The 24,110-nt window shown below is 41.6% G+C and overlaps 1 protein-coding gene and 1 long non-coding RNA gene across 2 annotated transcripts; one reads left to right on the top strand and one right to left on the bottom strand.

Annotated features, from left to right (window-relative positions):
- The first annotated feature begins 527 nt into the window (after positions 1–527).
- Positions 528–24,110, top strand: mocs1 (molybdenum cofactor synthesis 1). The gene is made up of 3 exons (XM_035752747.2): positions 528–875; positions 13,326–13,461; positions 22,354–24,110. The coding sequence occupies exons 1-3, from the start codon at positions 669–671 to the stop codon at positions 23,490–23,492; spliced, it is 1,482 nt and encodes a 493-aa protein (XP_035608640.1). The 5' UTR covers positions 528–668; the 3' UTR covers positions 23,493–24,110.
- LOC127915978 (uncharacterized) lies at positions 2,201–3,116 on the bottom strand. The gene is made up of 3 exons (XR_008093188.1): positions 3,062–3,116; positions 2,542–3,021; positions 2,201–2,501 (listed from the first exon to the last, which is right to left on the bottom strand). It is a non-coding gene; the product is annotated as an uncharacterized LOC127915978 (long non-coding RNA).

The raw sequence follows: 24,110 nt of genomic DNA, 5'->3' as shown, positions 1-24,110 counted from the left end.
AATTAGTCTAAAGGCATGATAGCTGTACTTTAGTTTATGGTTTCCATAGCTTGTTGGTCATTAGCAAATCAGCGTTTCTCAACGAGTTCAACACATCTGAATGCATCCATTGGGTATTTAGGACTTCACAACTGGTAAATTCCCACCACCCACTTGGTTACGAACAGAGCATTATAGTTAAGCTATGTAATGACCTAACATGCCCTGCATACCTTCAACATTTTTCGGCAAATATAATTTATTTTAAAAAACAAAAACACTTCCCATCATAATTTGTAGCAGGAAAGAAAGTTAGACAAAAGAAAAATCCACCTCTGTTGAACGGATAAAGATTTTGTAGATCTTTAGAACAGTGCTCCTATAGTTGCCGTTTCCATTACCTACTGTTCACATGTCGCAATGTTGCTGTTTTTGGCGACGTTGCTTTTGTGGAATAAACAATGTCAATGGAAGGAAACCTGTCTATGGTAAAACTACACTTACCAGACGGCAACAAAATCGAGGTTTCAGATGATTGGCTGAAGCTGCCCACTCCCCCTCAAATATGGCTGCAGTGACTCTGAAGACGTTATGCGATCCTCTGACATCACTATTGGGTGCGAAGTGTCTTCATTTGATACTTTTAAGAGGATAAACATCGATTTCCACAGCTACATTTAATTTATGCGATGGCTTTTCATGCCAGCAAGTGCTGCCGCATTGTACTGTGCAACCATTACGTTGTCAAGGCCCTGTCAACGCAGCACATGAAACTATTTGCGCCAAGCTCAACAGCCAAAATGCTGCGGTTCTATTCCAGTGATACGCAAGAGGAAAATGAACTTCAACTCGTAACTCTTGCACACTCAATTGCAGCTGTCACGGTAACGACACAGGTAAGAAAGTACACCTATAACGGCTGCCCAGGCTAGTAAGAAAGGCTTTACCAACATTTCAAACTATTTAAGCTATAACGCAAGTTCTTGCGAGCTGTCAAATTTACCAGTGGCGATTTCAGCATGTAAATATTGGTGGGGCAACAACAACAAAGTGTGATGCATGCCAGCAATGCCACTACACTAAACCATACATGAATTGTCACCATTATAGTGCAAACGGTGCCTACATGAAGCTGTCCCAAAATCTTAGCACTGCTACATCTGGCTATCAGCATTGTCTGGCAGCAAAACAGTTCATTCAGCCACATTTACTGACTTAAAAAACATGGCTGACTTGCATAAGCATGTGGTTTCTAATGACATTTAAGATGTACAAACTATGGCATTAGGGGACGACAAGCTGATGAGGTAATCCGTCATTTCGATTAAGACATTAATTAGCGAGTTAGAACGGACGTAGTCAATGTAACTTTGATTACGCACAATAGACTGACTTGGAAGGTGATTTCCAACAGTCAAAGTCCAGCAATAAGATGTTCATATTTCTGTAAACTCTACATAAATACGGGGTTCCACGCGAACATCGTCATATTCAACAGCGTTTAAGAATTATTACCATCAAGTGTCATCTTGTGATCAAGCCATCAATGTTTTGTGATTATTGGTAGCGTAAAAATATTAGCTAACGGGTCAGAAATGAGCATGTTTGACATTTCAGTGGATATACTCATAACAGCTTTTTGATAAACGCCTTAGCAAAAAAAATACTTCGGCATACGGTCCCCAGTTATCGGCCACCTTACTATTTTGCTCAATTATAAGATATCTGTTTAATTTTGTTCAAAAAGGATAAACCAACCTCGTTTCCGAAGTGTTTATTAGATAGTTGGCTAGCTTTCCGGCTTGCATTGTCAACTTAATTAATTGCGTAGCCCGGTGCGCCCTCCTCTGGACTCTTAAATGGTTCTTCACCAACATATTGCTTACAACACAACATATTGTGTTGTTACAAAATGTCTCATTTGTTTTACATATTAATGTTGGTTTGAGAAAGTAGATAACAGTTTAATACTAAAATAAACACGAGTTTAAATAAATACAACTTCAGTCGTGCATTGACATAAACAATTAAACATCTGTTGGAGTTTGTTGCAGAGATGTACTTGGAAAGTAAAGGAAGAAATACACAAGATGGGTTGAATAAATATATATTATTTTAGACATGTATTTTTTAAACAAAGACATTTCATATGAAAACAAACAATTACATCTTGACCTCCATCCCTTTATTGTCACAAAAATCACAAAAATCCAGCTCCACCTCTAGATCCCACAGCACACACCTGTAGTGGAACCAGTGTTGATAGAAGTCACAGCACACACCTGCAGTGGAACCAGTACTGGCAGAAGTCACAGCACACACCTGCAGTGGAACCAGTACTTGCAGAAGTCACAGCACACACCTGCAGTGGAACCAGTACTGGCAGAAGTCACAGCACACACCTGCAGTGGAACCAGTACTGGCAGAAGTCACAGCACACACCTGCAGTGGAACCAGTACTGGCAGAAGTCACAGCACACACCTGCAGTGGAACCAGTACTGGCAGAAGTCACAGCACACACCTGCAGTGGAACCAGTGCTGGCAGAAGTCACAGCACACACCTGCAGTGGAACCAGTACTGGCAGAAGTCACAGCACACACCTGCAGTGGAACCAGTACTGGCAGAAGTCACAGCACACACCTGCAGTGGAACCAGTACTGGCAGAAGTCACAGCACACACCTGCAGTGGAACCAGTACTGGCAGAAGTCACAGCACACACCTGCAGTGGAACCAGTACTGGCAGAAGTCACAGCACACACCTGCAGTGGAACCAGTACTGGCAGAAGTCACAGCACACACCTGCAGTGGAACCAGTACTGGCAGAAGTCACAGCACACACCTGCAGTGGAACCAGTACTGGCAGAAGTCACAGCACACACCTGCAGTGGAACCAGTACTGGCAGAAGTCACAGCACACACCTGCAGTGGAACCAGTACTGGCAGAAGTCACAGCACACACCTGCAGTGGAACCAGTACTGGCAGAAGTCACAGCACACACCTGCAGTGGAACCAGTACTGGCAGAAGTCACAGCACACACCTGCAGTGGAACCAGTACTTGCAGAAGTCACAGCACACACCTGCAGTGGAACCAGTACTGGCAGAAGTCACAGCACACACCTGCAGTGGAACCAGTATTGGCAGAAGTCACAGCACACCCATGGAACCTCGGACTTACACTCTTGCGGGGAGTTTGTAGGTGGATCACACTCCCCGCAGTGAGCACAGCAGGTGGTGTCTTCTTTAATTTGGAGAAAAAACACACATTAAATTGATTGGTTCTGCAAAATGTAGAAGTACTACAGCAACAATAGTAATTGATATACAGTGGGGCAAAAAAGTATTTAGTCAGCCAGCAAATGTGCAAGTTTCCCACTTAAAAAGATGAGAGGCCTGTAATTTTCATCATAGGTACACTTAAACTATGACAGACAAAATGAGAAAAGAAAATCACATTGTAGGATTTTTAATGAATTTATTTGCAAATTATGGTGGCAAGTAAGTATTTCGTTACCTACAAACAAGCAAGATTTCTGGCTCTCACAGACCTATATCTTCTTCTTTAAGAGGCTCCTCTGTCCCCCACTCGTTACCTGTATTAATGGCACCTGTTTGAACTTTTACATCACACACATTGAGAACAGTCAGTCCAGCATTCTACATACATAGAACACCAACTACCTGTGTATTTTGTATTTCATCAGCCTCTGTCTGGTGCCGCTCAGCCAGTCCGCCAGGGTCTGACGAGATGCACCTTGGTAGAAAAGAAACTGTTACTAAGCAGATAAAATTCACGTACACGTGGTAATCTCCTAAAAACAAAAGACTTTCTCCATGCAGTGGTGGTAAACACGTCGCTAAATAACTTGGCAAACTATACACATTTTAGAAAGATTAACTCAATCTGAATATGTTTAAACATTTTACATTTCAGAGCTACGGCATTGAAAGGTGAACATTTTCACAATAACTGAAAGTGTACCCACTTTTTTTATATCTGTATGAAAATTAGTGTTCCAATAAGTTTAATATTGATGTAAAATTTGACTCAATACTGCCTCTATGTAGCTGTTAACATAGCCTACAGTGATAGGTGTCAAAGTTAATGGTTCGAAGTTCCAAATACTTTTTTGCAGATTGTGCAAAACGCCCCGGTCAGAGGACTCCAATTTTGATACGGTAATGCTTGACAACGTTCAGTTGTTTTCGTGATATGTATTATCTAACGCTTACAATTTATTTCCTTTTTGCTTACTATATGAACATTAGCAAATCCGTTAGCTATATTTCAGATGTAAGAAGTTGATGTTAAATGATGTGTGGTCTGTCGCGCAGTCGAATTTTACGATACACAGCGTGTCCTACAAAATGCATGTTACTTTTTTGAAAACTCTCTTAACTTACATGAATTGCAATAAGTTGCAGAACTTTTACCATTATTTTCCAGTCCATTTAAATGTTGAGCTCGAGGTGATTTTGCCTGAAGTTAGGGGGTGGCTGATTTTTGGGGGAATTAGCTATGTTCTGCAGGTGTTACCCCAATTCATGTGTGCACAATTCAGAGGCAAGGCAGCGTAGTGCATATAAGCCTGCAAATATAATCATGCAATATGCAGTCTAATAGATCCACAGTGGGATATAAACAGTTTTTCTGTTTGTCAAATGAGTAAATAATAACATTTTAAATTAAATTCATTCCAACATGGTTTAGCATTATCTAGTCCAAATATGTCTTGATTCCACTATTTGTTTGTGTAGCCTTCTGATTTTAACTCCTTTTCGAGGCAACTATGGACATGACTGGAGCATATGCAAAAAATATATATATTTTGGGAACAGACAATAATACACCGCAGTGCTGGTTGATTTATGGCTTTTCTCACCTCCATTAATTCCATCAGCATGAAACAGTCTGTCATATTATTCGTGTTTTGATCGTATAGTATTTTTACTTTGTTGAAAACAAGCTAGCTAACAGTGTACATGGGTAACGGGACGAGAGCTAGCATAGCTACCAAGTTAAAACAACAAAATACACTTCACATCATGAACAAACTACATGTTATTACATTGTACCTTAGTTCTTACATATTCTGTGACAATTTGGAACGCAATTATAGAGAAAGTGCCTTTTAACTGAGAAAGGAGTGGAGAAGCATTCCCTACCTACCATTAATACCGTCAGCATGAAACAGTCTAAATAATATGGCAGCTAGGATGCATTACCGTCAACCATCCACATGATGTCCGTCAAATAACCATGAAAGAAACCTATCAATAGGAATAATTGAAGCTATGACATGTTCAAGCATGAATTCAATGCATATGAAACAAATGTTGGCGAACTTCACAAATAAAACAGGATATATTTCTTACTCTGTTACGTTTGACTCACTTTCAATTAGGGACTTTTAGCTTGAAGGCAAACCGCAAACTCTCCCACTGTGGCTAATTGCTATTGTGGCTAGTGTCACATATGTCACTGTCACTGTCCCAAGCAATTCTGTTTACCAAAACTTGTGACTCACCGCCTCGATTCAGTCTTAAGTAGAAACAGTTTTTTAAAAATGTTTTACATTGGATAAAAGTAGACTCTGAGATATAAACTGGTATATCATAAACTGCAGTTGAGGAACAATGGGAAAGTATTTCTGCTTTGAAAGTTGATCCACTTATAACCCCACTTTTGAGAAAATGGCCTTTGAATATTTTTCTACACCTACTGAAGCACTTTGTCTACACCCATTCAGCATTGTTCACACCCTCTTAAGCTTTAGCCCCACACATCTCTTTAAGGATTCACATGTGAGGCCATGTGCTAAACAGTGAGTAGTGTAGTAAACAACCATAGATTTCAAGACTAAAAGTGGTAAAAGTAGTAGCCTACAATAAGGAAAAACTGCAGGTAAAAATACACTAGCTAGCCCTTGGCCTATATTCTAATCTGACTATTGTGCAGGTCATATTGTTCTTCACATTACCATCTTTGGTAAACACACACTTTATCAAGTAAAAACTAAAAAGTGCCAATGCCAGTAGAGAAAGAACAAAATAATATATAGTATGCACAAGAAGAATATCAGTGATACTGGTGATAGACGAGGTAGTTATATGCATACAATATGGGGTAAAGTGGCTGAGCAGCAGAACAAAAAAAAATGTAGCAGCAATATGTGTGTGTGTGTGTGTGTGTGTGTGAGAGATGTGAATGTGCATAGAGGCACTGCAGATAGTCCGGATGACTGGGAACTTGCCCCAAGTGATCAACTGGTCCTTCCACACCGAGGATGAATAAGGGAATCTATATTCGGAGAGCCTGTTTTTGTCTTCCTCATGACTTCGGTCTAGGCCATGTAATGTCCATGGTCTCTTCGTCGCAAAACCACCTGATCTTCTCAAAAAGATACGTTTGTCAGGTTGTGTCCAGTCCAGGTGGTGCTTGTACAGGCAGACCATCTATGGGAGGAAGGAGCATCGACACTGTAAAACAGGAAAATAGACGATGACATTACAACCTTGTATAACATCAATTGACCTCCCTATTGTAGATAATAAGAATAACCTCATACAATGCAATGAAAATGATATTCAACTGAAGTGCTGGTACTGCTTGAACACGGGCAGTGGCCTGAAGTACAGAGTCAGGTGTTGTTGCCAGCCATAGCTTTCCACCAGCACTATACCATCCTCCTGTCCAACAAGCTGTGGGATGTGTGGGGGAAATTAATATTAATTTACATACTGTACTGTTTAATTAGACATACTATGCTGTTTTTTACTTAAACATTGTCCATTGATATACTAGTATTTGTTTTACTAATAAATATAATTTTATTTGTAACATGAGCAAGGTCTTGATACAAACTGGTCTTGTGTGACTTAGTCATAAATCTGAGCGTACAGATTTATAAGCCGCTTTGTGGCGGCCTGTGTTTACGATCGTCAGGAATGTAGCTATGTTGGAATTACCGGGAGGAACACAGAATGGTGGCAATATCAGCTAATTTGATCTGCACAGATGAGTTAATATGTGAAAGTTACATATTGCAAAAAAAAATTTTTGCATTTCGCGCACTGTCTTTTCAGCGGAATGTTGTTGAGGGGTTCCGCAAGCGGAACGCCTGCGCTAGAAAAGTTAAACTTGAGTCAAATGTTTCGGGTAGCCTTCGACAAGCTTCCCACAATAAGTTGGGTGAATTTTGGTACATTCCTCCTGACAGCTGGTGTAACTAAGTCGGGGTTTGTAGGCTTCCTTGCTCGCACACGCTTTTTCAGTTCTGCCCACAAATGTTCTATAGGATTGAGGTCAGGGCTTTGTGATGACCACTCCAATACCTTGACTTTGTTGTCCTTAATTATGCCATTTTGCCACAACTTTGGAAGTATGCTTGGGGTCATCGTCCATTTGGAAGACCCATTTGCCACCAAGCTTTAACTTCCTGACTCATGTCTTGAAATGTTGCTTCAATATATCCACATAACTTTCTTGCCTCATGATGCCATCTATTTTGAGAAGTGCACCAGTCCCTCCTGCAGCAAAGCACCCCCACAACATGATTCTGCCACCTCAGTGCTTCACGGTTGGGATGGTGTTCTTCGACTTGCAATCCTCCCCCTTTTTCCCCCAAACATAACAATGGTCATTATGGCCAAATAGTAAAATGTTTATCAGACCAGAGGACATTTCTCCAAAAAGTATCATCTGTGTCCCCATGTGCAGTTGCAATCTGGCTTTTCTTCTGGCGGTTTTGGAGCATTGGCTTCTTCCTTGCTGAGCGGCCTTTCAGGTTATGTCGATATAGGACTGTTTACTATGGATATAGATACTTTTGTACCGGTTTCCTTCAGCATCTTCACAAGGTCCTTTGCTGCTGTTCTGGGATTGTTTTGCACTTTTCACACTAAAGTACGTCCATCTCTAGGAGACAGAACGCATTTCCTTTCTGAGCGGTATTGTGCAGTCCCATTGTTTATACTTACATTTACATTTAAGTCATTTAGCAGACGCTCTTATCCAGAGCGACTTACAAATTGGTGCATTCACCTTATGACATCCAGTGGAACAGCCACTTTACAATAGTGCATCTAAATCTTTTAAGGGGGTGAGAAGGATTACTTTATCCTATCCTAGGTATTCCTTTAAGAGGTGGGGTTTCTGTTTGTTCCACCATTATTTTGACTGGGCTGAGGTACTTCCTCAGTGGTAGGGAGGCGAGCAGGCCAGAGGTGGATGAACGCAGTGCCCTTGTTTGGGTGTAGGGCCTGATCAGAGCCTGGAGGTACTGAGGTGCCGTTCCCCTCACAGCTCCGTAGGCAAGCACCATGGTCTTGTAGCGGATGCGAGCTTCAACTGGAAGCCAGTGGAGAGAGCGCAGGAGCAGGGTGACGTGAGAGAACTTGGGAAGGTTGAACACCAGACGGGCTGCGGCGTTCTGGATGAGTTGTAGGGGTTTAATGGCACAGGCAGGGAGCCCAGCCAACAGCGAGTTGCAGTAATCCAGACGGGAGATGACAAGTGCCTGGATAAGGACCTGCGCCGCTTCCTGTGTGAGGCAGGGTCGTACTCTGCGGATGTTGTAGAGCATGAACCTACAGGAACGGGCCACCGCCTTGATGTTAGTTGAGAACGACAGGGTGTTGTCCAGGATCACGCCAAGGTTCTTAGCGCTCTGGGAGGAGGACACAATGGAGTTGTCAACCGTGATGGCGAGATCATGGAACGGGCAGTCCTTCCCCGGGAGGAAGAGCAGCTCCGTCTTGCCGAGGTTCAGCTTGAGGTGGTGATCCGTCATCCACACTGATATGTCTGCCAGACATGCAGAGATGTGATTTGCCACCTGGTCATCAGAAGGGGGAAAGGAGAAGATTAATTGTGTGTCGTCTGCATAGCAATGATAGGAGAGACCATGTGAGGTTATGACAGAGCCAAGTGACTTGGTGTATAGCGAGAATAGGAGAGGGCCTAGAACCGAGCCCTGGGGGACACCAGTGGTGAGAGCGCGTGGTGAGGAGACAGATTCTCGCCACGCCACCTGGTAGGAGCGACCTGTCAGGTAGGACGCAATCCAAGCGTGGGCCGCGCCGGAGATGCCCAACTCGGAGAGGGTGGAGAGGAGGATCTGATGTTCACAGTATCGAAGGCAGCCGATAGGTCTAGAAGGATGAGAGCAGAGGAGAGAGTTAGCTTTAGCAGTGCGGAGCATGGTTCACTCCGTGATACAGAGAAGAGCAGTCCAGTCTGAATGACTAGTCTTGAAACCTGACTGATTTGGATCAAGAAGGTCATTCTGAGAGAGATAGCGGGAGAGCTGGCCAAGGACGGCACGTTCAAGAGTTTTGGAGAGAAAAGAAAGAAGGGATACTGGTCTGTAATTGATGACATCGGAGGGATCGAGTGTAGGTTTTTTCAGAAGGGGTGCAACTCTCGCTCTCTTGAAGACGGAAGGGACGTAGCCAGCGGTCAGGGATGAGTTGATGAGCGAGGTGAGGTAAGGGAGAAGGTCTCCGGAAATGGTCTGGAGAAGAGAGGAGGGATAGGGTCAAGCGGGCAGGTTGTTGGGCGGCCAGCCGTCACAAGACGCGAGATTTCATCTGGAGAGAGAGGGGAGAAAGAGGTCAGAGCACAGGGTAGGGCAGTGTGAGCAGAACCAGCGGTGTCGTTTGACTTAGCAAACGAGGATCGGATGTCGTCGACCTTCTTTTCAAAATGGTTGACGAAGTCATCTGCAGAGAGGGAGGAGGGGGGAGGAGGATTCAGGAGGGAGGAGAAGGTGGCAAAGAGCTTCCTAGGGTTAGAGGCAGATGCTTGGAATTTAGAGTGGTAGAAAGTGGCTTTAGCAGCAGAGACGGAGGATTAAAATGTAGAGAGGAGGGAGTGAACGGATGCCAGGTCCGCAGGGAGGCGAACTGCCTCCATTTCCGCTCGGCTGCCCGGAGCCTTGTTCTGTGAGCTCGCAATGAGTCGTCGAGCCACGGAGCGGGAGGGGAGGACCGAGCCGGCCTGGAGGATAGGGGACATAGAGAGTCAAAGGATGCAGAAAGGCAGGAGAGGAGGGTTGAGGAGGCAGAATCAGGAGATAGGTTGGAGAAGGTTTGAGCAGAGGGAAGAGATGATAGGATGGAAGAGAGAGAGTAGCGGGGGAGAGAGAGCGAAGGTTGGGACGGCGCGATACCATCCGAGTAGGGGCAGTGTGGGAAGTGTTGGATGAGAGCGAGAGGTTACTTGCGCACTATTGTTTGTACAGATGAACGTGGTACCTTCGGCCGTTCTGTAAATTGCTCCCAAGGACTCAAATGATGTCAATTAGCCTATCGGAAGCTTCTAACGCCATGACATAATTTTCTCAAATTTTCCAATCTGTTTAAAGGCACAGTCAACTTAGTGTATGTTAACTTCTGACTCACTGGAATTGTGATACAGTGAAATAATCTGTCTGTTAACAATTGTTGGAAAAATTACTTTTCATGTACAAAATAATGTCCTAACCGACTTGCCAAAACTGCAGTTTGTTAACAAGAAATTTGTGGAGTGGTTGAAACACTTGGAGTCATTAACTAGTTCATGTAAACTTCTGACTTCAGTTGTAAATGTGGTATTTCTTTTTTTATATATACAATTGCAAACATTTCTAGACCTGTTTTTGCTTTGTAATTATTGGGGATTGTGTGGAGATTGAGGGGGGGGGGACACCATGTGGAAAAAGTCAAGGGGTCTGAATACTTTCTCCAATGCACTGTGTACGGGTAATAGTCTAGCTACATCTCCTAATTTTGTCAGTTAGTTTTCATTGCAAGTTAAAGTGTACTCTTAGCTAACTAGCAAACATCAGCTTGCTGACTCTCCAGTTAAAGTTACGCGTATGATCTGTGTAGTAATATTGTTTGAATCAGAAAGCCATTTGCATTGCTAGTTATAGTTTGCTAACATTGAACCTTTTTGGTTAACTTTAGCTACCTGCATATTCATACTACAGCTATGGCAGTGTTTGTTTTGACAGTAGTATGATTTGGGATTATGTTGCTTCTTTGTTTAGCTAGCTAGATGTCTAAACAAAAGACTCCACTTCGCCAGATGACTACATGACCCATCAAGTTGCTCGATGTGTGTCTGGGGGTGATTACGGCCATCTATTGTATTTCATGACGTGTACATGTCTAAACAATAGTGACCCATCCACTTAGCTAGATGTGGCTGAGGGTTGGTTATAGCATTTCCTTCACATGACCCATCAATGTAAACAAGTGTGTCGGGTAAGCGTCATCTAAAATGTTTTTATCTGGACACTTTTTTTTGTTTTTCATATTGCTACTATGCAAGTAACCATTTCACTGTACCGTTTACACACATTCTGTATTGTGTGCATGTGACAAACTTAGCTTTTATTTGATATGTGTGTTTACCAGAGATGGTAATGTGGAAAAAACAACATGACCTGTTCCAAAATCAGATTAGGATATATGCCAAGGACTAGATAAAGTGTATTTGTACCTGGAGTGTTACCACTTTTAGTCTTAATCTTTGGTTGTTTACGAAACTAATCGGCCTCACGTGAATCCTTAAAGAGATGGTTGGGGCTAAGGTTAATGCTGAATGGATGTAGACAAAGAAGAGCTCTCCAGTAGATGTACCAAAATATTCAAGGGCCATTTTTGTCAAAAGTGGGGTTGATCACCTTTCAAAGCAGAATTATATACCCATTACTTACTTACTTCTCTAATTTTATCCAATGTAAAAAACACTTTCAAATTTTGCTACTGTGGCGGTCGGTCACAAATAGTGAAGACAACAGGTCCAAAAATGGACCTCTGTGGTGCACTTCGAGAAATTCAGACTTAACCCCGTCCATCGCGATGGCCTGAGTTCTGTCACTAAGATAATAATGAAACCAAGAACAGGTGTCAAAACTCAGGCCTATCGTGGATAATTCATTCAATCCAATAGCATGATCAAAAGCTTTTGACAGGTCCTCAAACAAAGCAGCACATTTCATTTGAGTGTTTAAAGCATTGACAAGAGCATTAACTACTAATGCGGGTTCTGTAATAGTGCTATGCCAAGGCCTAAACCCTGATTTTTGGTTTACATTCAAAATGCATTTCTCAGATAGAGAATCTTCGCTTGAGACGGAAGACCTGAAATGGGGTGATAAGGATTACAATCACTACAGTCCCCGCTTCCAATGTGGCAGCACAAGCTAATTTCCATAATTGTGTAATATTTCCTGATAATAATGTTAAATAAAAAAGCAGACCAGGATCCAATTGTTCGGCCCCTGTGGATTTCTTGTCTATTGCTAGCAATGCATTCAGGACTTTTTTTTTCTGTAAATAACCTTTTAAAGAAAAGCTTTGAATATAATTTCTGATCATTAAGCAAATTTCCCCTATCAGCTACCAGTCCAATCATTGTGAATAGGCTTAGTTATTAAAGTTATTTCAGAGAGAGCCTGCTGAAATAAAGTGGTGATTAAATGTATCAATGATGGTATTTTTTTCCATAATGAGGCATTTTTTTCCATAATGAGGCATTTTTTTCCATAGTGAGGCCAGTGTCGGAGTTAATTTGTTGTGGCAGAGAGGAGGAGGTACAACCCTTCAGGGATTTTAGTTTTTTTCCAGAATTTAGTATGGTTCCCAATACAATCTGAAAGAGCGGTTACATAGTAATTAAATTTAAGGTAAATCAGGTTCAGGGATAGCTGAAATACAATTAAGGTCACTTAAAATAAATAATGTAAAATAAAAAATAACAGTTTGATTTTAAAGGCTTAGATTTGTGTATTCTCACATCTCTAACACAAGAACCTGGGCCATGGCTACTATTGCCTTGGGCGACGACACCAGTAGAAAAATATTTTGTTAATATAAGATTAATCAGTGTTGACTTTGAAGGACCTCTAAGGTTTGAACTTGTAACATAGTGCCTCGACCATGTTGTTCCATACACACCTCTGCATTTTCACTTATTTTCTCCCCTATGAAAAATATACTGCCATCAACTTGCCAGGTTGTCATTGTAAATAAGATGTTGCTCTTAATTGACCTGGCAGGTTTACTAAAGGTAAAGGGTAAAGGGACAATGTTGCACGTTTATTTCATTATCCTGTACGCAGTCACTAGGCAACCATGATTCTCCAAATGCTGTGTCTTTAGCGTTTGTGGCCCAAAAATGCATTATTATATTAGCATTTTTACCGTTTCATGTCTGAAAATTGATTGTCTAATTCAATAAAGTGAGCCTACTTTAAGATTATTTGGACATGAAGCACAGAAAATGCTGGCTAAGTAAGCCTCCTTAAGGATGTTTGCTCACAGTTTCTTTTGTCTTTTATTGTTATTGTCCAGGGGGTGGCTGTCCCAGGGGGCCGGAGGCGAAGGTTAAACCAGGACGTTCTACCCTTCTCTGCCTTCCTGACAGGAGACTTTTGTCGAAGGCACACTGACCTGCGCGTCTCCATGATGGAGGAATACAACCTTCGCTGTAAGCATTTTGAACAATAGAGACATTTACAAAAATTATTCAATATCTCGCCAATAGTGGTGATTCATCTCTGTCACATTAACTTTGGTATTTCATTCATGAGAACTGTCCTGCATTTGTAATTCACCCCTTACCCCCTGAAAGAATCAGATAAACAAAACGCTAGCCTAATAGCTCCGTCTTGCCTTCCGATAGCCTAGGTCAGGGGTAGGCAACAGGTCTAAAGAAGCATGATATTAAGAAAATGTCTTATTTCAGAAGAACAGAAAAGCATACTCTGAGTTGTCCTTAACTGGCTCTATGCCATATGGATGTGGGCTACACTAGTTCATTTAGTAGACAAGATTTGCTTAGAATTCCGTGGCAGTATTTTATATTATGAAAAATACAATTGATCAGATGCTAAATAAAATGCAAAGGATATTTTCTCCAATCGATCTGAGAGAGTGGGCACATGCTGCTATTCTGTGTTGAGTGGTTAAAGAAATTTATATTCCTATATGCTTAATTTGGAGTTAATGTAACTTTAGTTCTACAAACGTTGGGCTATATGTTTTGATTTTTAATACATTGTAAGGCTGCACGAAGGTTGCGACTTGTTTTTGTGTGCAGGCTGTACACACACCATCAGTCACTCATTCACAATTTGACAAGCACTTGATAATGACAAGATTTTCACGGCGGCATCCCCTTTGTGTGCCATAATGCACCTCAAAAAAAATGAATGCCTTTTGTGGCCAGTGGCTGTTGTGCACTTCTCCCTGAGTGCTGCGCTCCATCACGTGATCAGGCATTTTTCACAGGCTACAAGTGAAGACAGACCCATCGGGGACGCAACTGTGCATGTCCTTATCCAATTCTGAGGTAGATATTGGAAGAACTGTCCACATTTTTATCAGCCAACAAGATGAGCAGGCCAAACGATTTTTTTTTAAAAAAAAATTATTTTTTATAACCTTTATTTTACTAGGCAAGTCAGTTAAGAACAAATTCTTATTTACAATGACGGCCTAGGAACAGTGGGTTAACTGCCTGTTCAGGGGCAGAACGACATAGCAAAAGCACTAGCCTATGTCCCATAGTACAAAGGTCGACCTATTCTGTGTGATAAATAAATATTCCAAACAGTCTGGAATAGTTGTGGGATGCGATAGATCCCAAATTAATACAACCACTAGCACCAAAAAAATATATGCATTGTGGCTGACTGCTATTTCTTCACATAAGTGTAGCAATGCGCACATGGTAGTAGGCGATAAGCGCAAATGTTCTATTAGCGGAAAACACTATCAAAAGTGACCGAAAATGCAATTATGCATGTAATACTTTTATTATAAAGGTGCATTTTTATGGTGAAAATTGTCTTCCCCAAACTTGAAACTCGTGCTGCTTATATATGCCAGTTAGGCTCTACACCCCTTGTAAAGGGGATTAATGTGCTTAATTTTAAGAATTTTTTTGGCCACTTGAGTGTCTATGGGCTAGGCTACATGAGATGTGACCATGATTTATTTTTATTTTTATAGGCATTGTTTCTTATGCTAGGCATCATTCACACGTGATTTATCATTCACAAGTGATAGGCTAATATTATCAACCATCAGACTATTCTTGATTTAATCTAGTCTTTACCTATACTAAATAATGTGTGAAATTTGTTTTGATTTAGAATGGACCATTATCATGCACCTGTATCGAAACAGGGGCGCGGGAAAAAATACATGTCATCTATGCGAATGGAGGACGCTTTTCCCGGTGGTTTATTTTCATGCCAGTCAGGTAGTCTATACTCCTGTTTTAAATATAAGCAATGTGCTTAATATTAGGAAAGTTTAGAAATAAATATAGTAGGCCTTTAAAAAGCTGATCCTCCTATTTTCAGTAGAGGCCATCACTCTTTTCTTGCACAATTGCATAGCCTGAAGTGATTGATTCGATTTTTGAACACACTTGCATCAACATCAGTGTAATTAGGGACAATAAAGTGCTGAGTACCAGGCAGTTAGCAAGTTTGGTAGACTAATGACCATCGGCAGCATCAGAGCTTGGAGAAGCCTAATTATTTGACTAAACGATCACATGGAATTTGACTGCCTTCATGACTAGTGGTGGTAGTACGGTCACCGCAACAGCCCTACGCACAACCAAATGTTTAAATTGCACCTTGTATATTCTAACTCGCAACAGTAAGTTGAGACCCCGATTGAGTTCCAAATTGTTTTTATTATTTTGGTGGAAATTAATTTGAGAGCCTTAAAGGGGCCAGGCCGCCAGTTGCTCATCCCTGGCCTAGGGTGACCTGTCCACTATATCCTTGCAGATCATTGCAAGCGCCTAGGCTAAGGTGTAGGGATATGTTTGAAATTGGTTGCATTCTGAGGTAGTGGCAGTTTACGTTTTCCTTTGCACTTGTAATATGTGACTGACCGGCTCAAGTCGGGTCTTATGTAGCAAATTAGAAATTGTGTTTTTTTGCATTGGATAAAACTAGAGACTCCGAGCTAGAAAATGGTACTATATCATACGCTACAGTTGGGAAAGTAATTCTGCTTTGAAAGTTGATAAACTCCAGAAAATGACCCTTGAATGTTTTGGTACACGTAATGGAGAACTCTTCTTTGTCTACACCCATTCAGCATTGTTCACACACTCTTAAGCCTTAGGCTCACCCATCTCTTTAAGCATTCACATGCGAGGCGAAACAGATTGAGTACAGTAGAGTACTAAACACCAAAGATTTCAAGACTAAAGGCTGGTTTATACTACGTCTATCAACGTGTCTGTATACAGTTGTCGCAGTGACATTATGACCATTTGTAATCCGACATCAAACTTGTCGTTATGAAAAAGTAAACACAAAAATGACAGGCTGTGTCACATCAGCAGCCTGGTGGTCCAGAATAGCATAACTTGTGTATTTTAACACCAATAAACCCATCTGTTTTAAAAATGAATTTAGTCTACAGTATGTCAATCTAGCAAACCAGGTGACTAAAAGCAACTTCTAAACAATGTTTTGGTTAGTTTCTAGCTTGCTAGCCTGTTCAAATAATGACCATATCATATAGCTGACAATGTCAATTTTCTACAGGAAAATAAACTCACAACAATGTCATTATTTACAAGTTAACGGTGAGATAATTACAGAAAATAATTTACAGTTGTGAGTGAGACGAAATAAAAGCAAGGCTTTCTTCTTCTTTTAGAACTTGGACACTAGTTGGCCTAATGTTATATCCTAATTCGACTTAGGTGCAGGTCATGTTCTTCACATTACCATCTCTGGTAAACACTCTATATCAAAGTGTATTTGTCACATGCACAGGATACAGAAGGTAACAGTACACTTTAATGAAAACAACCATTTAAAAACTTTTAATATCTGAAAATGTAGCTGGTCTCTCTTACCCATATACATGGATGAACGTTTCTCCCTCTGTCACGGATGCCATGGTTGCCCTTATTTTTTTTTAAAGATGTATTCCAGTGTTTTATACAACAGCCTTCTGTGTTCTCTTTTCGACTCCCTCCGCATATTTGCAATCAAACGGCATAATTTTCTCCATCAACTTAGCTATCATACTCCCACTGATTTCAAAACTTGGTCCTCCAGAAAGTTGAGAGAAACACTTTTGCAGTTCTTCATGATATCTTTAAAAAACAGCCACGTTAGGATTACCTACACATACTGAGCAGCTCATGTTATAGGCGGAAGTGTGCTACATGGCAGACCAATCCAAACTCATATCTCAGCACGTTCAGCCCATCCATTATCTCAGCCAATCATGGCCAGCGGGAAGGTTCATGATGTTTTCCATGATGTTAAAAAGAAAAATGCTATTGCAACCTCTTTGCAATAAGGAATTGAGACCAAAAGCTTAAGAGAAGTTCCAAGTGTTTAATACCGAGGATGTCGTCAGCTGAGTGCATACATTTAGAAAGTTCACAACACAGCTTATACTCTTCCCTCCTTTAGGTGTCACCTCCACAGCTATACATTTTATGACCCCAATGAGTTTGCCATATCTCCCTTGTGGAATGTCCATGGTCCTCTCTTGTCCTGGGCCTGACCCTGCTGTTTGATCGTAGGCAATTTCCTCATTTGATTAGGTCAACCTTTCCAAATTAGCTTGCACACAGTCTAATGGCCTAAACTCCATTAAATAATAATAATAATAATAATATATATGCCATTTAGCAGACGCTTTTATCCAAAGCGACTTACAGTCATGTGTGCATACATTCTACGTATGGGTGGTCCCGGGGATCGAACCCACTACCCTGGCGTTACAAGCGCCATGCTCTACCAACTGAGCTACAATTAATACTCACAGTAATCATTCACTAAACAGGATACAAACAGGATACAAACAAACTACAGTTTAACTTGGATTCTGTTAAAATGTAACATGTTTCATCAGTGGCTAAACCAACTAGGCTTGTAATTGAACTATTTTATTCATATTTACAGATGGCATGGAAGTGTATTATTAAGGCACGTGAAAGTTCCAAAAGGTATTTCCCCAGCAAAATGCATTTTTATAAAAAAAATTTAAAAAACGTTTTGCATTCAAATGGCTCTCCTGTGAAGTAGTGACGCGCGACGTACGCCTAGTTTCCTGAAACGTCACAAATCAAATCTTATTTGTCACATACACATGGTTAGCAGATGTTAATGCAAGTGTAGCGAAATGCTTGTGCTTCTAGTTCCGACCATGCAGTAATATCTAACAAGTAACCTAACAATTTCACAACTACCACACACACACACACACACACACACACAAGTGTAAAGGAATTCATAAGAATATGTACATAAAAATATATGAATGAGCGATGGCCGAACGGCAGTAGATGGTATAGAGTACAGTATATACATATAAGTAATGTATGGTATGTAAACATTATATGAAGTGGCATTGTTTAAAGTTGCTAGTGATGCATTTTTTCATACATTTTTCAATATTAAAAGTGGCTAGAGATGAGTCAATATTTTGGCAGCAGCCACTCAATGTTAGTGGTGGCTGTTTAACAGTCTGATGGCCTTGACAGAGAAGCTGTTTTTCAGTGTCTCGGTCCACGCTTTGATGCACCTGTACTGACCTCTCCTTCTGGATGATAGCGGGGTGAACAGGCAGTGGCTCAGGTGGTTATTGTCCTTGATGATCTTTTTGGCCTTCCTGTGACATCGGGTGGTGTAGGTGTCCTGGATGGCAGGTAGTTTGCCCCCGGTGATGTGTGAGACGTCACTACCCTCTGGAGAGCCTTAAGGTCGTGGGTGGAGCAGTTGCTGTACCAGGCAAAAATATGTTCAAATGGCTCTCCTGTGAAGTAGTGACGCACGTCGTATGCCTAGTTTCCTGAAACGAGTCAAATTTAGCTTAGATTACTTGTTAGATATTACTGCATGGTCAGAACTAGAAGCACAAGCATTTCGCTACACTCACATTAACCATGTGTATGTGACAAATACAATTTGATTTGATATACACTACCGGTCAAAAGTTTTAGAACACCTACTCATTCAAGGATTTTTCTTTATTTGTACTATTTTCTACATTGTAGAATAATGGCGAAGACACCAAAACTATGAAATAACACATGGAATCATATAGTAACCCAAAAAAGTGTTAAACAAATCAAAATATATTTGAGATTCTTCAAATAGCCACCATTTGCCTGGATGACAGCTTTTCACACTCTTGGCATCTTCTCAACCGGCTTCATGAGGTAGGGGGGTGTACTGAAGATAGCCCTATTTGCTAATAGACCAAGTCCATATTATGGTAAGAACAGCTCAAATAAGCAAAGAGAAATGACAGTCCATCATTACTTTAAGACATGAAGGTCAGTCAATACGGAAAATTTCAATAACTTTTCTTCAAGATCGGTAGCAAAAACCATCAGGTGCTAGATGAAACTGGCTCTCATGAGGACTGTCACAGGAATAGAAGGCCCAGAGTTATCTCTGCTGAAGAGGATAAGTTAATTTGAGTTACCAGCCTCAGAAATTGCAGCCCAAATGAATGCTTCACAGAGTTCAAGTAACAGACACATCTCAACATCAACTGTTCAGAGGAGAATGTGTGAATCAGGCCTTCATGATCCAATTGCTGCAAAGAAACCACTTCTAAAGGACACCAATAAGAAGAAAATACTTGTTTGGGCCAAGAAAACACAAGCAATGGATATTAGACGGGTGGAAATATGTCCTTTAGTATGGAATCCAAATTGGAGATTTTTGGTTCCAACCGCCATGTCTTTGTGAGACGCAGTGTGGGGTAACGGATAATCTCTGCATGTGTATATCCCACTGTAAAGCATGGAGGAGAAGATGTTATGGTGTGGGGGTGCTTTGCTGCTGACACAGTCTGTGATTTATTTAGAATTCAAGGCACACTTAACCAGCATGGCTACCACAGCATTCTGCAGCGATATGTCATCCCATCTGGTTTGTGCTTAGTCCCACTATCATTTGTTTTTCAACAGGGCAATGACCCAACCACCTCCAGGCTGCATAAGGGCTATTTTACCAAGGAGAGTGATGGAAGACTGCATCAGATGACCTGGCCTCCACAATCACCCAACTTCAACCCAATTGAGATGGTTTGTGATTAGTTGGACCGCATTGTGAATGAAAAGCAGCTAAGAAGTGTTCAGCATATGCTGGAACTCCTTCAAGACTGTTGGAGATTATGCCAAGAGTGTGCAAAGCTGTCATCAAGGTGAAGGGTGGCTACTTTGAAGAATCTCAAATATATAAGATATATTTTGATTTGTTTAACACTTTTTTTTGTTACTTCATGATTCCTTGTCTGTTATTTCATAGTTTTGATGTCTTCGCTATTTTTCTACAATTTAGGACATAGTAACATTAAAGAAAACCCTTGAATGAGTAGGTGTGTCCAAACTTTTGACTGGTACTGTTTGCGTACAGTTCTTTCTGCCTCCTCTCTCTCTCTCTTGTGCTGGCTCGTCTGCTTTTTCTCTTTGCTAATGATGCAAGTGCGTCAAAGAAACAGGCCGACCATGTCTGTCGGCGCCATGTTGTATGCATTTGGACGTTGTGTTGACATTGTTTGCTGAAGTTTGTTTTTTGTACTCATAAGTTTCCTAATCAGGAACAATTAGAAAAGCGTACAAGACGATGATGTCTAATCCGGGTTCGGGGTCGAGATCATGTCCCCAGTCATGCGTTTATACTGTTTCTTTGAAAGATACTCATGATTTATGTGTAGTTTTTCTCAACTTGGAACATGCTTAGGAGGCCTTCGCTCGAACGATAGGCAGAGTTGCAAAGAAAAAGCCATATCTCAGACTGGCCAATAAAAATAATATATTAAGATGGGCAAAAGTACACAGACACTGGACAGAGGAACTCTGCCTAGAAGGCCAGCATCCCGGAGTTGCCTCTTCACTGTTGAGGTTGAGAATGGTGTTTTGCGGGTACTATTTAATGAAGCTGCCATTTGAGGACTTGTGAAGCATCTGTTTCACAAACTAGACACTCTAATGTACTTGTCCTCTTGCTCAGTTGTGCACCGGGGCCTCCCGCTCCTCTTTCAATTCTGGTTAGAGACCGTTTGCTCTGTTCTGTGAAGGGAGTGGTACACAGCGTTGTATGAGATCTTCTGTTTCTTGGCAATTTCTCACATGGAGTAACCTTCATTTCTCAGAACAAGAATAGACTGAGTTTCAGAAGAAAGTCCTTAGTTTCTGGCCATTTTGAGCCTGTAATCAAACCAACAGATGCTGATGCTCCAGATACTCAACTAGTCTAAAGAAGGCCAGTTTTATTGCTTCTTTAATTCAGGACAACAGTTTTCAGCTGTACTAACATAATTGCATAAGGGTTTTCTAATGATCAATTTAGATTTTTTTTTATTATAAACTTGGATTAGCTAACACAATTTGCCATTGGAACACAGGAGTGATGGTTGCTGATAATGGGCCTCTGTACACCTATGTAGATATTCCATAAAAAATCTGCAGTTTCCAGCTACAATAGTCATTTACAACATTGTCTACACTGCATTTCTGCTCAATGGTATGTAATTTTAATGGACAAAAAAAATTACCTTTCTTTCAAAAACAAGGACATTTCTAAGTGACCCCAAACGTTTGTACGGTGGTGTATGTAAATAAGGTATTTATTAATTTAGCATAGGCGATTTTAGAATAAGACTGTAACGTAACAAAATGTGGAAAATGTCAAGGGGTCTGAATAGTTTCCCGAATTCACTGTGCGTGAGAAGAGTCCAGTAGGAGGGAGTCAGTGCAAAACAGGGTAAATGCTAATAGTCCAGGTAACCTTTTGATGAACTGTTTAGCAGTCTTATGGCTTGGGGGTAGAAACTGCTCTGGAAACTTTTTACTCCTATGAGTAAATTGGAAGTTTGTAAATTAACTGAAATGGTGCATACCACCACCTATTGTGCTGGAGTGTGTAAAGTCTGAACAGGTATAAAGCCAAGGTAGGTGATTTACTGCCACCTGCAGTTTATGGAATGTCCAGGAGTATAGTTAATTGGCTAAACCATCCTGGTGACCTGGATAGAATTCTGTTATCCTTACTTAACTCATTAGCATGTCCCACCCAATTGACTACTTCAAAATGGTGCCTATGTTGTCAAAGAAGTGGAGATGTGCATCTCTATGAGTTGTGTTTTCAGCTACATTGTATTCTTCTGGCATGCAAAATGGGAAACATTGCTCTTCTGCTTGGATAGAGGCCTTTTTGACCTCTAAGTCATGTGGTAACTTTTAAAATAAAATCACTAACACTGATTGAATTACAATAATGACAATGCATTACCATATTACAATGCTGTTTGAATATATGTTAGAGTTGCCTTCCTAAACCTTCATCATAATTTCTTCCCTGTCTCTCAGGCACCACAGCCAAAAGGCCTCTGTCCCTGCCCAAGACCAGAATCTTCCAGGGGTCCTCTCCTCCCCTCTCCTATGTCCCCCATCCTAGAGTCCTCACCTCAGCTATGACCCTCCAACAGTACCACTCCATAAGCGGGGGTGGCCAACCCAGTAAGGATGTATCATGCCTTTCAGGCTACACCGTTTCAACAGTGCAGCCTGGTGTCAGCTGCTCGGGAACCCACCAGTGTGGAAGAATCCCTCAGTGGTCCCATATTGTCAAAAGAAGCCGTTACGGGGGTGACAGTGCCTCTAGTGTAGCCCCCCGCAGCAAATATGGGAACGGTGACTTACTGGCAACCCCCAGTTATCAAACCAAAGCTTCTGGTTCTGACACACACACAAATGTATTGAGTCACAATGACACAGACTGCCTCAAGTACACAGTTACCAGGGGTCCAAACTTAATAAAGAATTCCTCTACAAGGACATCTGGGATTCCTTCCCTTTGCACACTACTGAGAAACGCCAAAACAGGGCCCCTCGTAGGCCAGCATAACATAAGGCTGTGCCACAGACAAACCTCCAGAGATGTCCCCCAAGCCAAACTCAAACAACCCACACAGGAGCACTTGGAAGCGGATGCAAATTCCTCTCACTACCTTAAGCCAGACAACCCCACTACCGCCCAACTGACACACACTGACGCCCAAGGCCGGGCCTCCATGGTGGATGTGGGCAGCAAGTCTCCCACACGACGAAGCGCCACAGCCACAGCTACCGTTCATCTGGGCCCCACCACTTTCGGCCTGCTCCGTGACAACCAGTTAGCTAAGGGCGACGCACTAGCCGTAGCGCAACTAGCGGGAATCATGGCCGCCAAGCAGACTAGCGCCCTCATCCCGCTCTGCCACCCGCTGCCCTTAGACCATATCTCCGTCACCTTCAACCTCGATGCCAGCCGACTCGCAGCCGTTGTCACGGCGACTGCCCACACCACAGGCCGCACCGGTGTGGAGATGGAGGCCCTGACGGCAGTCACGGTAGCGGCGTTGACGCTTTACGACATGTGCAAGGCGGTGAGTCATGACATCACCGTTACGGACGTCAAACTGGTCAGTAAGACAGGCGGGAAGAGGGACTTCCACCGTGAACCCTGACTTCTAACCCCTGGCCAAAACCTGATTTCCACACAGCACCAGGTTTGGGAGTCAATACTTTATTCAGATAAGTTTAACTCAGGAGACTTCCTGAATTGAAATTGGAATCTCCTTTCCGACCCCCTAATCTCTGATCACAGAGGATCAAGAAATGCCTCACTGTAAGTCCTCGACTGATTTTTAAGTTTCCATAACCTATGTGAATCAAATCAGCGTGACGATGGCACTGTTTGCCTGGTAGGCCGTGCCACGACTTGCTGATAGTATTGGTCCTTCCATTGTACCAGATAACAGGGCATGGGTACGATCAGAAATGCTTACTCTGGCTATCTGTACTGTACATTTTGTTAAATATCAGTCGCACACTCTCCCTTAACATATTCAATGTAGGAAATGTAAAATTGTAGTTTTGCTTTATTTTATAGTCTGTTTTTTGAAATCTGGGGCATCATTCATGAAATGTTCTTACACACAGATTTAGATTGTGAATTGTTTGTATGTTGAAATCCATGACAACATTGATTCATAAACCTTAAACTTGATTTGAAAAAATGATTTAATTTGTTTGTTTTTTATTAAAGGGTGATTTATTAATTAAACATGCTTGTGTGATTCCTA

Source organism: Oncorhynchus keta, chromosome 35 (genome assembly GCF_023373465.1).
Source record: "Oncorhynchus keta strain PuntledgeMale-10-30-2019 chromosome 35, Oket_V2, whole genome shotgun sequence".
In the NCBI taxonomy this organism is placed as follows: Eukaryota; Metazoa; Chordata; class Actinopteri; order Salmoniformes; family Salmonidae; genus Oncorhynchus; species Oncorhynchus keta.
This window is presented reverse-complemented; position numbering and strand designations above follow the sequence as displayed.